Genomic DNA, 18,531 nt, shown 5'->3' on the forward strand with positions numbered 1-18,531 from the left:
ACTTCATTAAAATAATTTGTTATAGATGCATGGTTTATATAATAGAATTACAAAGCTATAAGGTTGAAAGAATAAAAATATCAAATACACAGTGTTTCATTAGCTTAGTAATTATATGTCAATATTTGCTCTTATAAAAATAAGTTTCCAGGGGAGGGGGTTAATTTGTATCCAGGGATTTATCCAACTTGCTTTGGGAAGGCAGTCTACCCGAGTTTATTTTTCAAGGAAATAATGGCTTAAAAATATATCCAGCTAACTTCTATTTACTGTGTTTTCTTTTTTTGAGTGTTATAATAAATGTTATTTAGATGTCAAAACAATTATCAACCACTTAAGACTTTTAAGTGGTTGATAGTTATTTTGACATCCTGACCACACACTAAATTGCAGAGTTCAACCGCAGTTGTGATCTTAGTTTGTTAGCTGCCTGGAGTGTTATTTTAAGAAAGCAGAAGCCCCATCATTTGCACACTCCTTATAGCTCACACACCTTAACCCTGACTTCTTAGCTCCAGTTTTTCAAAAGAAGTGAAGTCAAGATGAAGAATTGTTTGCTTTTTTGGGGAGTCCTGGCCATTTTTGTTATGGCTGTTCTTGTGACAGGTATGTGGTATTTTGAGCATGAACCCAGGTAAAAGGAAAAATAGAATATAGATCTGTTCTTCAGATTAAACATTTATGTTTGTGTTTTGGTTGGACACCTAGCTGGCTATGTTCTTCTAACATGTCTTAATCTTTGTATGGGCAGTAGTCTTTAACATGGACAAGACTCATTGTAATTCTTTTCATTCTTTTTTCTCTTTTATGTCTGCCTATTAAAACTTAGAAAATAAAATAGATAATTTTTAGATAAGTATAGATAGTTATACTATGCAAATACCCATATTGAATCTTGAAAATCAGAATTCTCTCCTTGAGTGTCTCAAATTTATAGTCTGGAGAAATGAGGTAATAATTGTTGTAAATACAATATAGAGTGCATTAGGATTTTATTTCCCCAGAGAGGCTGGTATTAGTTCTAACAACTTTCCTGGATCCAAGCCTACAAATTTATTATGACCCTTTAACAATATTTAATGTTGTACACATTTCCTGGAACTTGATGGCTGAACTTCAGTTATCTTGTTTATTAACTTTTCAAACTATTGTAGAAGTGGATTATTTTCTGAATATAAAAGTATAGTGTTAATAATTTTCATCTAGAAAGGTATGTGAATTAGAAATGATATAATTTGATATATATTGTTTTAAGACTTACTGAGTTTATTCCTTTTTTTTTTTTGAGCTTATTGTTCTTTCAGGACAGTATGATGTAATTAAGAATAGTAATTTTACATATACTTTTCATTAATTTAGTATTAAGAATAATGATTTTCTAATAATATTTAAAACATAAAGATAGCAGTAGTAAACCATGTATAATATATGTACCTATATATAAAAATACATGTGTTTATGAACATATTTATATACCTATAAACATATACATGGAATATATATAGCCATTTATATATAAAAGAGCTGTAACTTATTAGTACATACTATATTCTAGATGTTATGCTAACTGCTTTACATATTCTATTCCATTTAATTCTCACAGTAACCATTTGAGGGTATGTACTATCATTATTTCTGACATATCCTTGAGCCCATTGAAGTTTAAAGAGGTGAAGTAACTTACCTAAGGTCACACAACAAGCATGTGGTAGGTGGAACTCAGGCCATCTGACACCATTCTGCCTATATAAGAGAATCACCTTTTTGGTAAACTCATTACATTCATAACTAGTATGTGTTGTCTGTTTTCTCACTTGAACTGAATTAAGTTATTTGATAAATATTTATTGAGCCACCTACTCTGTCTCAGGTGTTCTTGGAATAAAGTAAGGCATAGTCTATAATAACAGGTGTATTAGGAAAAATATTTCCTGTTGATGAAACAGAAGTTAGACTCTTATAAGCCTTGGTGAGTTAAATGTATTTTTACATTTTCCTGGTAGGTATATTAGGCTACCTAGTATTCTTATATAATAACAGTAAAGATACTTTCCCCCTAGGTTTCTGGCAAGAAAATATAACATGTGCCACAAACAAAACGTATATATTTTCTATTTAAGACTTAATAGTCATCATATACTCAACTCCATCTATATTTTTGGTCAGGTATTGCCTGCTTATTTGTATTTTAATGAGAAAAACATTTAAAAGTCACTAATACAAGAGTAGGGAAGAGGACACCTTTTAAATCATCTTACTCTTTTCAAAAAATTAAGAATTATATGATTATCTTAAATTGGCTTCATAATGGTTTTTCTCGAATACCGTAAGACTTTTATCAGAAGATTTATCAGGAACTTATGAATAAGGACATAATAATGCATTATAAAGTACTTAAAACAATTATAAGTACAATAACAATGATCTTAAATTGTTTTTGTAATGACTGTATCATTAAGACTGAAATACTGCAGTTAGGTCCTTTCTGCTCTGAGATCAGGAATAATTAGATGTCCAGTTACAATTTATTTCCTTATCATTTAACCTTTATAACTTGAATTAATGTGCTAAGTCTATTTTTTAAATTGAGATTTGATGGAAGGAAATTTTAAAGGTCACTTAGCTAAAATTATAGGAATAAAAAAGATTTAATATCATTATTATTGTTTAATTATCACTGTTAAATAAAGCTATTTATTGTTACTTCCTCAAATATCTGTTAGTTGATCTAAGTACAGATAATAAGAAATTTTGTTAATTCTTTGCAGCACTTACCAGACATTTTATCTAATATTCAGATTGGACAGTAAATGTTGACATTTACAGTTACAGCTTTAATAGTTATTTGTGATTTGCTCATTTGTTATTTTTTTCTGTACACATGCATATTAGATTAAATAGAACTTCTACCTAACAACATATTCTAAACTGTTTTAGCAAGTTTATAGCACTTTACGTCTATAGATACTATATCTTTAAAAATAAGTCTTATCCTTAATGAATTAAATCATTATGCCATAAACCTGATTGTTATTATGAAAAGGAAGAATATAATTAAATTTAGGGAAATTTTAATGGAGAATTTGAAAGTCTTAGCAAATTAGGTTATCTCGAGGAAAATGTGCATGTTCTTAGCATAAGGGGAAAAAAGTATGAATGGGTGTTCAGGAAGGGTGTTTTTATTACAAAAAACCGGTTTATTTGTTCACTTTTGAATAAAAAACCGGTTTATTTGTTCACTTTTGAATAAATATCTCTAGTCCGAGAGAAATTCAGTCTAGATGTTTGTTTTCTCTCTCATTTTGGCATTTGGCACTAATTTTTTTACAAAGCTCTATCATTCAGAGGGTTGTGCCTCCATTAAAAGCATTTGATTAAAACCAGATTTCTTTCAGTTCATGTTCCTGTAGACTGGTCCAAGGAAAAATGAGAAAATTCCTTTTGGAGTTCATCTGTATTTCCTTCACTATGCTGTGAGATTCCACTTAGCTAGTTTAGGTTAGGAAAGAGGAAAAATGGAGAAAGCTGAAACTGATCAGCCAATAAACTTAAGTTTTCTGTTGGGGAGGGTGATAAATTAACTTGATACAAAGTATGAAATTAGACTTTTGGTTACCTTTCTTCTTAAAATATTTATCTTTCAAGCCCAAGATGAAAATGAAAGGATTGTTGTTGACAACAAATGTAAGTGTGCCCGGATTACTTCCAGGATCATCCCTTCTGCTGAAGATCCTAGTCAAGACATTGTGGAGAGAAACGTCAGAATTATGTATGTGGTATTTCGTGCTTCATATTTTCATTTTGTAAGCAGATACTTTCTGATATTAGTGGTTGTTTGCATGTGATATCTATATCTTTGCTTCTCTTTTCGGTGGGTAACATTTGTGGTGGTTATTTAGTCGCTAAGTCATTTCTGACTCTGGTGACGCCATGGACTGTAGCCTGTCAGGCTCCTCTGTTCATGGGATTCTCCGTGCAAGAATGCTGGAGTGGGTTACCATTTCCTCCTCCAGGATAGAACCCAAGTCTCTTGTGTCTCCTGCATTGACAGGTGGGTTCTTTACCACTAGCGCCACCTGGGAAGCCTAAGTATAACAGCTTAAGTGAAGTCGCTCAGTCGTGTCTGACTCTTTGCGACCCCGTGGACTGTAGGCCACCAGGCTCCTGCGTCCATGGGATTTTCCAGGCGAGAATACTGGAGTGGGTTGCCATTTCCTTCTCCAGGGGATCTGCCCGACCCAGGGATCGAACCCTGGTCTCCCGCATTGCAGGCAGACGCTTTAACCTCTGAGCCACCAGGAAGCCCGTATAATGGCTTACATGAGGTTGAATCTGGGTAATGGGCTTAAGCCAATTATATAGTTGGGAGCAGAGACAGACGTTTCCAGGCAACCTAAAACCAGTCAGCTACATCAAATAATAACTGAAGGTTCGGATCTAGTCATCAACATGCCCTGTTTATATGGAGTTATTTCAGTTTGAATCAGAACTTATATTTGCCCTTGATCAGTTCAAAGTGAAACTTGAGATAATTTTAAAAGGCTTGTTTTGCACCATATATGGACCACAAAGTACTTCACCTTGTATTCAACTTCATCTGTCTGCATAAAAGTACGGTAGACTAATTAAATTTACTACATTGATTTCATCTCCACTTGTATATTGGACTTCAGATACTCATTTCATTTCACACATAGTCTTAAGTTATAAACTATGAGTCTTATTCAACAGCAAAAACACTAATAATATTTAAGAACTGAGATTTCTATTGGATCCAGACATTAATGTCTCCTTTGTGAAGTACTTCTACTACTTTGAATAGTTTCTGTCCTGAATCAAATACCTCTTATTGAAACAGATCATAGCATTAAATCCCATGTAATCAATAGGAGAAGTATAATATGCTTATGAATTTGTTTTGAGTTCTGGCTGTCACTAAATATTAGTAGCTATGTGCTATGGTATGCTAGTTACTTAACCCTTCTAAACTTGAACTTTCTCATCTCTAAATATTAATAGGAAAATAATATGTGTTCATCAGGTTATTGTAAAGATAAATTGAGATCTATTCCTTTTAAAGACTATGTAAAAAAAAAAAAAAGACTATGTAGTTCCTGGCACATTTTCAAAAAATATTTACTGTTATTTATTCACCTAACCTATGTGCCAGTTATCATTATGCCACTACCCTTCCTAAAATCCTTTTGCTGGTTCCCCCAATGTTGTTACTAGGATAAATTACGAATGTTTCAGCCTAACCTACAGTGCTCAGCATAACTCTCAAGCTCTTCCATGGCCACTTCTTTTTCATTTTATGTTTAAAAATTCAGTATGTTGCAGTACCTCTTTCTTCCTCTTTGTTTTTGCATAATCTAGTTCCTCTGCTTGAAGGACTCTTTCTTGCACCCCTCTTAGCCTGGTTAACTCTTCAGCCTGCATGTCTTAGCTTAGACATCACTTCCTTGAGCAAGTTTTCTTTGACCACTCAAGTCCATAACACTTAGTTCCCTGTTAAGTAAGTAAGTATTAGTCACTCAGTCGTGCTCAACTCTTTGTGACCCCATGGACTGCAGCCCACCAGGCTTCTTTTTCCCTGAGATTTTCCAGGCAAGGATACTGGAGTGGGTTGCCATTTCCTTCTCCAGGGGATCTTCCCAACCCAGGGATTGAACCTGGGTGTCCTGCACTGCAGGCAGATTCTTTGTCGACTAAGCTACAAGAGAAGCCCCAGTTCCCTGTTAAGGATAGAATAATTGGAGAAGCGTGTATCTTAAGAGAATGGCATCAATGACACTGGCATCTAAACAGTGTTGAAGAGGAGTGTGTCTCTTATATTTAAATCTCCAAGGGCAGATTTAAAATGATACTCCAGGATTCTCTGATTTATCTTTTTTTTTTTTTTAACGACATGATCCTTTTAATGATATTTTATTTACTGAAATCAGGCAGTTCAGTAACTTCATGCCATTTCCCTGATGTATATTGATGCTTCTTTAATCTTATTTCTGAAAGTTCTATTATCATTGCTGTGTCATTGTGGCATTATTCCCAACTCCATCACTTAATGATGTTATGACTTTGGGCAAGTTACTTAACTAATTTGAGCCTGTTCCCTAAACTGAAAAAAAGGGATATGTATAGGTATGTATATATACGCATATACTTCATAGGGTTGTGAGGATTAAATATGATAATATATAAAAGCACTCAGAACAGTAGTCCCCAGTGAAACACTGTTCTCTTACTTATGTGTCTGTTCTCTTACTTTTCTCATTATTTAAAGCATTTTCTGATATTACTAGAGATTTTGTAATGTAATAAAGAATAGATATGTTCATTCATTTGTTTATTAATTTGACAAACATTTATCGAGTGCTTCTGAAAGCCACTGAGGATTGGAGCTGGGGATACAATAATTTATATAAAACAGCCCGTGCCATCAAAGAATGTACAGTCTAGTAGGAAGCTGTAAATAACTGAAAGGGCATTTACAATGCAATATTGTAAATGCAGTGACAGGAATAGGTATAGGATGTTACAGGAGCACAAAGAGGGGCGCCGAGGCTAGTCCCTGGGGAAAGTGGGAGAGAGGCAGGGGGAGGTAGGAGAGGGTATTTGGAGTAAGTAGTAGAAATGTGTGTGGGTGATGACAGAGTTGATAGGGAAAGCAGATAATTCCAAGAAAAGGAATCAGGGTTTCTGTGACAATTGTATGAGATCATCATGTTAACATGTTCATCATAGTACCAGGTAGACTGTAAGTTTTTAGTAAATGTCAGGGCTACTACTGTTTTTGTTATCTTTAACACTTAGAGATGAGAAAATCCTGGTAAGTTTTGTACGATAGCAAGCAGTTGTTTACATCTGACACATGGTGTAAAGAGGGTGGTGTGGTTAGCGATGAGATGAGGTTAAAGAGAGATGAGGCTGGAGAGTTAGAGGTACATCATGCAGTGCCTTCTATGCCGTCTTAATGATTACCTTGTTTTCTGTGGGGAGACACTGTAGGCTTTAAGCAGAGAAGGAAATTAGGCTTGTAGTTTAAAAAGACTGTTTTGGCAATAATGTGGCCAACACATGGGAGGGGTCAAGACTGAAGGAAGGTATTGCTACAAATTAGGAGAGAAGGGTGGTGTCCTGAATCAAGTTCAAAGATGCAAAGTGTTAGAGCCAGTTGAACTGTGAGATGGATTCAGACCTAGGTGGTGACAGAGAGGGAAGACTGAGGGATACAATCCAAAGTTTTAGCTTGGACACATATGTGGATAATGTTGCTAAATACTGAGTTAGGAAAACCTGAGGTTTGGGGGAATCTTTTGGTAGGGAGCAGTGCATGTGAAGAGGAATGATGACATAGATGAAAAAATGTAAAAGTTAATGAAATCATCTGAACTAGTTGATGTGTTATCTAATTTTTCATGGAAAACCTCCAAATCAAAAGGTCTGGATTCCAGTTCCAGCTTTACTACTTAGTACTTGTGTGAATTTGAGTAGGTCACCAACCTCTCTGATTTGTAATTACTACATTTCTAAAATGTGATCCTTAGTATCTTACTGTCCATTCATTCACAAATATTGGACATATTCTATATGACACACCTATAGCAAGGCACTGGGATGTGTAAGTGTTTTTGGCTCAAGGAATTTATAGAATCTAGAAACAGCTATTCTGTAGGTAAGCAACTATAATATGGCAGTATAGTAAGAGTATATGAAACATTAATGAGACTACAGATGAGAAGTTTACTGAGGGGTAGAAATGGGATCAAGGTAAAAAAAAGTAAGAGAAAGTAAAACTTGAGCTTATTTTTAAAGGAAAACCAGGGATTTACCAAGTAATAAAAGATAATTGATAGAGGAGTTGTTGTGAGGTTTATTTTGAATGAAATTGTTTAAAATGTAGCAATTATTGTGAAATGTGAGTAATAGTGTTACTAAAGAGTGTTTATAGAGTGCTAAATGTCCTAAATGTCTGAATGAAATAGTAAGTAATGTCCTAGCAATATACCTATTACCAAAAACAGCAGTATCTGCTAATTTCATTATTCTTCGTTTTCTCTTTTTCTTTTTTTTAGTGTTCCTCTGAACAGCAGGGAGAATATCTCTGATCCTACCTCACCAATGAGAACCAAATTTGTGTACCATCTGTCTGACCTGTAAGAGATTTTCCTTCACACTAATAAAGATACCTAAGTCAATAACTTTTCATTAAACTTGTTAGTAAGAATGTTTTTGAAAACATATTGGGGTATAAACATTTACCAATATCGTTTGAACTTTTGAATATATTAATTCATATGTTAATTATTGCTGTGCTGTCCTGTCCTCAGTTGTGTCCGACTCTTTGCAACCCCATGGACTGTAGCCTGCCAGGCCCCTCTCTCCATGGGGATTCTCCAGGCAAGAATACTGGAGTGGGTTGCTATGCTATCCTCTATGGGATCTTCCCAAGCCAGGAACTGAATCCAGGTCCCCCACACTGCAGTTGAATTCTTTATTGTCTGAGCCACCAGGGAAGCCCATGTTAATTATTAGGCATCACAAATTCATAAAATTTCGTAAATAAAGGTTAGCTCTAAATTTATTCTAAAGACAAAATTATTTCCATTAGTACAAGAAGGACCAATTTGTCTTTTTAGTTCAATAATTCAGACCCATTAACATGCAGGTGTTTCTTTGGAAACCATAGAATCCAACATGAAAAAAAAACACCTTCCTTCTTCATTACTGTAAATAATTAATTTAATCCTACTATACAGTTGGGAATACATTTAACAGAGTGGAAGTTACTGAATAGTGTACACAATCATATATATTAATTCATTGCTTACTTTCAATTAAAGGTTGAAAAATTACATCAATAATTCTGTATTATAGAGAAGTTGAAGTCTGAAAGGAGTCATCCTTTGTCAGAACTAACTGATTTTGGATAGAAGTGTATAGTCACTCAGATTCTGAGGCAACATTTGATGGGGAGTGTCTAATGTGTGTATTTGTTTTTCAGGTGCAAAAAATGTGACACTACAGAAGTGGAGCTGGAAGATCAAGTAGTCACTGCCAGCCAGAGCAATATCTGTGATAGTGACGCTGAGACCTGTTACACCTATGACAGAAACAAGTGCTACACAAACAGGGTCAAACTTAGTTACCGTGGTCAGACCAAAATGGTGGAGACAGCTCTGACCCCGGATTCCTGCTATCCTGACTAACGCAAGTCATGCTGGCTGCACAACTGCTTATCTTGAAGGGCTCTCCATTTTGATTGCAGGTAGTTAATGTATTTACTCCTGATGAATTTGAAACCATGATTTTTTGGGGGTGGGAATAATATAAAATTAACTACCCCACCCCTACCACTGGCAAATAATTGAAATAGTAACACTGTTAATGTTTTTAAGGTAAATTTCTAGCATTTAAAAAAATAGATGAGGGGAGAAAATAAAATTCAAAAAGTAAAAAATCAGGAGGCATAATTAAATTTTGCTTTTTTTTTTTTTTTGGCTTTGCCCTAGAGAGCCTGAGCTTTTGCACTTTCTGTATTATTCTCTTTAAAAAAATATCACTGTGCAGAGAATATTTATATATAAATATAGGTCAATTATTTGTCTTCACTATAAAAATAATAATTAGAAAACATGTTTTGGAAATATTCATAAAATAATTTAAAATGAGATCTCTAATATTTATGAAATAAATTAGCTGAAAGTGACATAATTAAATGTATAATTCAAAAATACATTTTGATATAACAGATTTGGGAGCAAATGATAAAAATTTTTTTAATAAGTAGGACAGTATAAGAAATTCCCATTGAAATCACCTCTGTTGTAACTAAATCTAACAAATTATGTACTCCAAAATATGTATTCTCTAGCACAGTTTGAACAATTAAATAGATTCATAAGCATATACCTGTGTGAAATAATTTATTGGTAAAAAGTTTGCTTGTGTTAACTTTGCTGTATGTAAGTTAAAATATCATTTATTACTGAGAAACAGGTTATAAGTATAATCTAATTATGCATTAATCACTAAGTTCAAACATGATATTTGAGATAGCTTTGTCATTTTATACCTAAAACTAAATAAAAAGACAAAGTCCCTTCTGACAAATATGTTTATTATGGCACATATATACTTTATGGCACAAAGTCAAGACCAATTGGCATAAATATGTAAGGGTACTGTGGAAAGTAAATGCTGACTCTGAGTTTAAAGTAATGAGAGGCTGATTAGTAAAATCAGTTTCTTGAAGAGACATTGTTATGTTTTTGTTTTTTCCTCCAAGGGTAATAGTCATTTTTAATAACTTCCACTGTGCTCGTACTGATTAGTGTTTTCTTTTAGGGATAAGGCTCTGACACTGGTGCTTCAGTAGGAATCTTAGTTTTGACATGCTAAAGACAAATCATTCTTGTCCAGTCTTCAATTTGGTATGTTTTAGACAAGACCTTGAACTTTATTTAATCAGCACACAATCATTGATTATTTACCACATGCAGGGAACTCTGCTAGATTTTTGGTGATTGAGCTGTGATAGTCACTATCACTACTCACTTTCTAGAACTCTGCTCAGTTGGACCCCAGTTCATTTTGGTAATGATTTTCTCCATGAAATTCATCCTGACCGCTTTTAAAAAATTGCGAATCCCATCCCCTTATCTTGGTTTATTCCGCCCCATGTACTTATCACCCTCTGGCAGACTACATAATTTACTTATATATTATGTTTATGCTGTCTACCCTAACAACTGTATAAGCTCCACGAAGACAGCCATTTTTATTTTGCCCATTGATATGTCCCCAGCACTGGGAAGGGTGGAAGGGTGTCTGGTGTGTAATGGAGCTCAATAAATATTTGTTGAATGAATGAATATGAGTACAGCTTAGATGAAGAAAAAAGACATGTACATAATTATAGTCACTTGGCAGAATTGCATAAATCAAAGAAATAGATTTCAAAATGTTCTGAGAATTTATAGGAGACTTCTCCCCCAGTTTTACTGAGATATAAGTTTTAAGGTATACAACAGAAGGACTTCACATACTTACCTATTGTGAAATGGTTACCATGATAAGTTTAGTTAACATCCAGGAGAAGGCAATGACACCCTACTCCAGTACTCTTGCCTGGAAAATCCCATGGGCGGAGGAGCCTGATAGGCTGCAGTCCATGGGGTCTTGAAGAGTCGGACACGACTGAGTGACTTCACTTTCACTTTTCACTTTCATGCATTGGAGAAGGAAATGGCAACCCACTCCAGTGTTCCTGCCTGGAGAATTCCAGGGACGGGGGAGCCTGGTTGGCTGCCGTCTATGGGGTCGCACAGAGTCGGATACGACTGAAGTGACTTATCAGCAGCATCACCTCATATAGTTACAGTTTTTTTTCCTTATGATGTGAACTTTTAGAGGAAGACTGTTTCTGAAGAGGCTTCTCTGTTTTTTTTTTTTTCCATCTTGGCCTTAGTTTCTCTGCATACCCAACAGAAAAAGTTTTTGGTGCCATGTTGAAGATTCTTATAGAAGAGATCTCTATGCCAGTATAACTGCCTCATTAAACGCCAACTGGAAATCTTCCTTCTTTGTGAAATTTAATTATACTCTCAGTTCAGTCGCTCAGTCATGTCCGACTCTTTGCGACCCCATGAATTGCAGCATGCCAGGCCTCCCTCTCCATCACCAACTCCCGGAGTTCACTCAAACCCACATCCATTGAGTCGGTGATGCCATCCAGCCATCTCATCCTCTGTTGTCCCCTTCTCCTCCTGCCCCCAATCCCTCCCAGCATCAGTCTTTTCCAATGAGTCAACTCTTTGAATGAGGTGGCCAAAGCACTGGAGTTTCAGCTTTAGCATCATTCCTTCCAAAGAACACCCAGGGCTGATCTCCTTCAGAATGGACTTGTTGGATCTCCTTGCAGTCCAAGGGACTCTCAAGAGTCTTCTCCAACACCACAGTTCCAAAGCATCAATTTTTCGGGGCTCAGCTTTCTTCACAGTCCAACTCTCACATCCATACATGACCACTGGAAAAACCATAGCCTTGACTAGAGGGACCTTTGTTGGCAAAGTAATGTCTCTGCTTTTCAATGTACTATCTAGGTTGGTCATAACTTTCCTTCCAAGGAGTAAGCATCTTTTAATTTCCTGGCTGCAATCACCATCTGCAGTGATTTTGGAGCCCCCCAAAATAAAATCTGACACTGTTTCCATTGTTTCCCCATCTATTTCCCATGAAGTGATGGGATCAGATGCCATGATCTTTGTTTTCCGAATGTTGAGCTTTAAGCCAACTTTTTCATTCTCCTCTTTCACTTTCATCAAGAGGCTTTTGAGTTCCTCTTCACTTTCTGCCATAAGTGTGGTGTCATCTGCATATCTGAGGTTATTGATATGTCTCCCGGAAATCTTGATTCCAGCTTGTGCTTCTTCCAGCCCAGTATTTCTCATGATGTACTCTGCATATAATTATACTCTCGGATTATCATATTAATAACAATTTCACACTTATGCCAACTGCTAGGCACTAGGCTAAGTGCTTTATTAAGAAATAACTCATTCAGTATAAATCTAGAGTAGTTGGTGACTCTTAAATGAGAGCTACTAAAGAGTGATTAAAGCCTTTTCTGTTTGTTTAGTTGCTCAGTTGTGTCTAACTCTTTGCTACCCCGTGGACTGTGGCACATCAGGCTTCCCTGTCCTTCACTATCTCTTGGAGTTTGCTCAAACTCATGTCCATTGAATCAGTGATGCCATACAACCATCTCATCTTCTGTCGACCACTTCTCCTGCCCTGAATCTTTCCCAACATCAGGGTCTTTTCTGATGAGTAGGCTCTTCACATCAGGTGGTCAAAGTATTGGAGTTTCAGCTTCAGCCTAAGTCCTTCTAATGAATATTCAGGATTGATTTCCTTTAGGATTGACTGGTTTGATCTCCTTGCAGTCGAGCAGACTCCAAGAGTCTTCTCCAACACCACAGCTCAAAAGCATCAATTCTTTGGCATTCAGCCTTCTTGATGGTCCACGTCTTACATGACTACAGGAAAAACCATAGCTTTGACTAGACGGAACTTTGTTGGCAAAGTAATGTCTCTGCTTTTTAATATGCTGTCTAGGTTGGTCATAGTTTTTCTTCCAGGGAGCAAGCATCTTAATTTCTTGGCTGCAGTCACCATCTGCAGTAATCTTGGAGCCCAAGAAAATAAAGTCTCTCATTGTTTCCATTGTTTCTCCATCTATTTGCCATGAAGTGATGGGACCAGATGTTATGATCTTTGTTTTTTGAATGTTGAGTTTTAAGCCAACTTTTTCACTCTCCTGTTTCACTTTCATCAAGGCTCTTTAGTTCTTCTTCCCTTTCTGCCACAAGGGTGGTGTCATCTGCATATGTGAGGTTATTGACATTTCTCCTGGCAATCTTGAGTCCAGCTTGTACTTCATCCAGTCCAGCATTTCGCTTGATGCACTCTGCATATGAGTTAAATAAGCAGGGTGATAATATACAGCCTTGACACTCCTTTCGCAGTTTGGAACCAGTCTGTTGTTCCATGTCTGGTTTTAACTGTTGCTTCTCTTCTGCATATAGGAGGCAGGTAAGGTGGTCTGGTATTCCTATCTCTTTAAGAATTTTCCAAAGTTTGTTGTGATCCACACAGTCAGAGGCTTTAGCCTAGTCAATGAAGCAGAAATAGATGTTTCTCTGGAATTTTCTTGCTTTTTCTATGATCCAGCAGATGTTGGCAGTTTGATTTCTGGTTCCTCTGGCTTTTCTAAATCCAGCTTAAACATCTGGAAGTTCTTGGTTCATGTACTGTTGAATCTTGATTTAGGGAATTTTGAGCATTACTTTGCTAGCATGTGAAATGAGTGCAATTGTGCAGTAGTTTGAATATTCTTTGGCATTGCCCTTCTTGAGACTGGAATGAAAACAACCTTTTCACATCCATATGTGACTATTGGAAAAATCATAGCTTTTACTATATGTACTTTTGTCGGCAAAGTGATATCTCTGCTTTTAAATATGCTGTCTAGTAGTTTCATTCATACATTTAAGTGAGAAATTTAGCAGGAGTTCATAAGGAGTGAATGCAGATGAAACAGCTGTGAAAGGAATCTCTGCTTTGTCTTTGCCTTTGTATGAGGTTCCATGGGCTGCTCCCAGTTATTGATGATTGAGTGTGGCAAGAATACCAAGACAGGCTGTGGGGGTGGCAGTATAGTATAGTGGGTAAATCCACGGCCTAGCTTAGAGTACTCTATGCTTAGAGTACTTAGGGAATAATAATAAGTCACTAACGGTCAAGTTTATTCAATGTAAGGTTGAAAAATGGAAGTAAAAATAGCTCTCTCATAAAATATCTCATAAAATAACTGTCTTATAAAAATAAGGATATATGCCATTGTATATGTTTATCATTAAGCACAACTTTATATAGCACTCACTAACCTTCTATAAATTCTAGTTGGTATTGTGGGTTAATTGTCTTTTGGCTTTTCTCTGCCCAGGCAACAAATGAGAGAAAAATGTGGATGTGTATTAATTCAGTGATTCTCAAACTTTAGTGTGTGTGAGACTCACCCGGAGAACTCCTTAGGACAGATCATTTAGCCCCACTCTCAGAGATGCTGGTTAAGCAGTTCTCGGATACCACAGGAGAAATTAGAGGGTGCAGAAACTTCCCAAATGCCTCTGCTGCCCGGGAATTGCTTTAGAACTTCTCCTTTAGAATTGTTAATATAAACCTTTATCTCCACCTAGTGGTTGATTTAGGAAATACAATGCATATACATTTTATTACATTTCATTTAATCCTTGTAAGTGCCTTGTGAAATAAATACTCTCTTCATTTACAAATCATGAAACTAAGATGCAAAGAGATAAAGTGATTTTATTAAAGTTTGACAAATAGTACATGAAAAACTGATCATTGGATCCAGACTGTGAGGCTCCAAAGCCGATGCTCTCTTTCAGTTTGTTATGTCTAAAATACATTTTCCAGATCAGTTCCTCTAGTAATTCCACTTTTGAGGAAGTAATCAGAAATATGGACAAAGAGGCATAAAGATATTTATCACAACATTATTTATTATAGTGAAAATTCGTAAGAAACTTTTAAGTCCATCATTGAAGGGAATGATAATATAGTATATACTTCAGAATATTTTACAGACAACAAAAATGAAGCTTTAAATATTTTTAATTGTATGGAAATTTGTTGCATAATGTCAAGAGGGAAATGTCAGCTAGTTCATAAAATAATTACTTCAAAATCTCCTTCCCATATACATATAAAGGAGAAAATAGGCCAAAATATTAACATTGGGTAGTGAAATTATGTGTTATTTTTATTTGTTTACCTTTTCATTATTTGCCAAATAGTCTATGATGAGAATGTATTTTGGTAATTAGAAAAATTGTTATTTTAAATCAATAACATTAAAATTTGGGAAATTCTAAATTTCTATCCATTTACGTGTAAAGGAAAAGTGACATTTATTTAGCATCTGCTCTGTGCTCAGCAAAATGCCAGTTATTGTGAGGGATAGTTACGTGAGATGAATAAGAACTGAGTCTCACTTTCTCTCTTCTATAGGTAGAACTAACTGGGAAAAACCAGCACATGATATAAAACAGCGAGGGATTAAATATAAAAAACTATGTGCTGTGAGCCTTAAGGGAAGCTGGGGAGTTTAGGGCTGGTTAATCTTGGAGGAGATATAGTATTAACGGAATAGGGCCTTCATGGATAGAATAGAACTTTTTAGAGTAGAACTACACGAGCCAAGCAAAGAGACAGGAAGACGCATAACATACTTGTAAGAATAGAGACAGGATTGGCCTGCCCCTCTTTCTTTGTGTTCTCTTATCAAGCCTGTCACTTGCATGCTTCATTTATACAAACCCCCTCAAATTGGTAATACTCCATTTTTTCAGTGATCAACACCTTTCTGTTTCTTTTCTGGTGAGTGTTCGGTTATCCCTTAATTATAGGAAATAGCCTAGGACTTTGCCACTCCAACTTTGATCTATTGATACCAACTGGCTGATTTATTATCACCTGGGAGTATTTTCATAATACAGAATTGCAGGCCTCTCTCCAGATCACAGAATCAAAGCCTGCATTTTAAAAAGATCCATGTGCACATGAATGCCTAAGAAACTCTGGCGTAGCATGCAACACTGTCAAAAGTAGCTTGAATCCTAGGTAAAGGAGGCAGTTGCCAACATGGTTTAATAGCTGAGGGACTGACAAGGTCCTGACCAAACAAAGTTTTCTACCAGTGTTCTTCTCCAAATATGTGTGATTTGACTCACTCTTTAAGGGCATGCCTACATGTTAACCAACACTGGAGAAGGAATGTTTTTGCCAGGTTAACCATAGCAAATACCTGCTTTATACAGTGCAGAAAGGAATGAGGCACAGTTATTTGATTAAGTGCAGAGGAAATTACTGTCCCATTTTGATGCAGCACAGACATGAAGGATGTGTGTCCTAAGGGAGATGACATGGAGCACTATGATGGCAGAGGATCTTTGATTGGGGAGGGGATGGGGCACTGAGGGCAGCTTCATCTGTTTCACAGTTATATCTGTGTTGACCAACAGCTTAGTTTCCTCCTTGCTCCTTTTTTTGAAGAGTCCTGCTCCATCAGCATGGTATTCTGTTTTGTTACCTGTTTATTCATGGTGAATTCAAAGAGAGAGAAGAAGATCCAGCGACTGATGTTTTGGGGCTAGGGATTAGGTGCAGAGGCATGGAAGAACAGATGGACAAACCAAGAACTATAACTCATTGTGAAATGATGATTACCTATTTTCTACCAAGTACAGTTCTTCTGAGTTTTAGCTGGATACTTGGCCTGAGTCACAGTGAAACCTTTGAGGTTTTGTGAAGGAAAGACAGCTATTGATTTCAAGTCCTTTATTTCTAGTTCCCTTTTGGGTTTTTAGAAATAAAGTTTGGTTTCCTGAGGGCAAGATGAATCTTCTTTACGGTCCTCAGGGTCACGACTGAGGGAGACCAGTTAAGTGAGGCCAGAGATGTGTCAAAACAAATGATAAAAGTAACTCACATGTCATGTCTTGTAAATTTCTTTTAAGATGTATAAAGTTAAGACTGATGTTAGTTCAGGGAATCCAAAAAGCCAGGGAATAATCTCTGTGATAATGGCTACTAGGCTGAGGTTTAAGGGGTGGTTCGACCCTATATTTCATCATCCTATTTAGCTTTTTGCTCAAAGTGAAAAAAATATATGTCTTCCTCTGGCCAATTGGCTCAGTGGCCAGGTACCCCTAGAGAGATCTATTATAGGCTATGAGACAGAAAGCTTATAAAGCAAGTATTTGTTAGTCTTGCTGAATTATTTCCTATGTTTGTTATCCTCAGATATTATTTTCTCCTTTAATTTATCAATGAGTCATCACCAGGATATATCTAGTTATTTTAGAATCAGGAGGTGATGACCACTAGACATAGGAACTCAGCACAGAAATTGGGCCATGGTGGTCAGATGGGGGCACTCAAGACAAGAGGGGGTCACTTTCAAGGCCTGCCATCCCCACTGTGTGCACCTTCATCTTAGAGCTGATTCTTTGCTTAGCAAGGGCACACAAAATAATTTCTTTAAGAAACTCAGCCCTGGTGTCTGGGTTTATGGAAGAATGCCTGTGGTGGTAGTGATGATGGTGGTGAGATGAAGAGTCGTCTTCTACAGAGATGTTCCCTCCCCCCTTTTCTCACTGTGCATTCTCAAATTCAGTAGATGTTCTTGTTCCACTGTGCTTTTACATTTTATATTACAGTGGTCTCAGATGACAAATTAAAGCTGTGGTGCCTCATAGATAAAGATTAGTCGACATATCTGCCAAAAAATATATGATCTATGCATTTTGAGAAAATACTGAAGTGAATGAATGTTTTACAGTGAAAGTATTTGTGTCTAGATTAAAGAAATCATTTGAAAAGAAGTAGTGAAACATAACAATGTAGTTTTATTTTGATGAGGATAATTCTTGAGAGACAGTTGTAGATAGAATAAGTTAATAATTTTTCAACATGTGATTAAAATCTGGTGGTGGTGCTGGTGGATTTAAGCAACTAGTGGACTGGCCTAGATAATCTACCTCTAAACCCTGAGATTCTACAATGCAAATGTTGCTGAGTATATAAAGCTATGGAGTATGGCGGCTCATTTAGCATCCCAGATGGTGTACCCACAGGACAAGCTTACTGTGGTATTTTCATGGGAGCTTTCAAAGCTGTTTAAAAACCAATCAATAAATATTTATTGGCTATCTACTATATGCAAGACACTGTGCCAGGGACTCGAGAAGACTCAAAGGGAAAGATTCCTTTTCTCAGGAAGTTTTCAGCATATTTTCCCAAGGGTCTGAGATCTTCTTATGAAATCTGTCCTAGGAAACTTTCTCCTAATAAACTCCTAAGAGCCAACAGGTAACTTTCTGGATAATTTGGATAATTCTTCCTCTCTGGGAAGGAATATACAGAGAGTAGGCCAAAGTGCCA

The 18,531-nt window shown here is 36.3% G+C and overlaps 1 protein-coding gene across 1 annotated transcript; it reads left to right on the forward strand.

Annotated features, from left to right (window-relative positions):
- Positions 1–510: 510 nt before the first annotated feature.
- JCHAIN (joining chain of multimeric IgA and IgM) lies at positions 511–9,909 on the forward strand. Its single transcript, XM_086405491.1, has 4 exons — positions 511–606; positions 3,646–3,769; positions 8,076–8,156; positions 9,005–9,909. Exons 1-4 carry the CDS (start codon positions 543–545, stop codon positions 9,207–9,209), a joined length of 474 nt encoding a protein of 157 aa, XP_086261617.1. The 5' UTR covers positions 511–542; the 3' UTR covers positions 9,210–9,909.
- Positions 9,910–18,531: the final 8,622 nt, after the last annotated feature.

This window comes from Bos grunniens, chromosome 6, assembly GCF_055505025.1.
Source record: "Bos grunniens cultivar Pamir isolate PY7600 chromosome 6, Bosgru_T2T1.0, whole genome shotgun sequence".
Classification (NCBI taxonomy): domain Eukaryota; kingdom Metazoa; phylum Chordata; class Mammalia; order Artiodactyla; family Bovidae; genus Bos; species Bos grunniens.

What these genes read in the sequence shown, in the direction of transcription:
- JCHAIN (XM_086405491.1), top strand. Translation starts at nt 543, where the DNA reads ATGAAGAATTGTTTGCTTTTTTGGGGAGTCCTGGCCATTTTTGTTATG. An exon ending in TATGGCTGTTCTTGTGACAG is followed by an intron (nt 607 to 3,645) that starts GTATGTGGTATT and finishes TTATCTTTCAAG; the next exon opens with CCCAAGATGAAAATGAAAGG. An exon ending in GAGAGAAACGTCAGAATTAT is followed by an intron (nt 3,770 to 8,075) that starts GTATGTGGTATT and finishes TCTTTTTTTTAG; the next exon opens with TGTTCCTCTGAACAGCAGGG.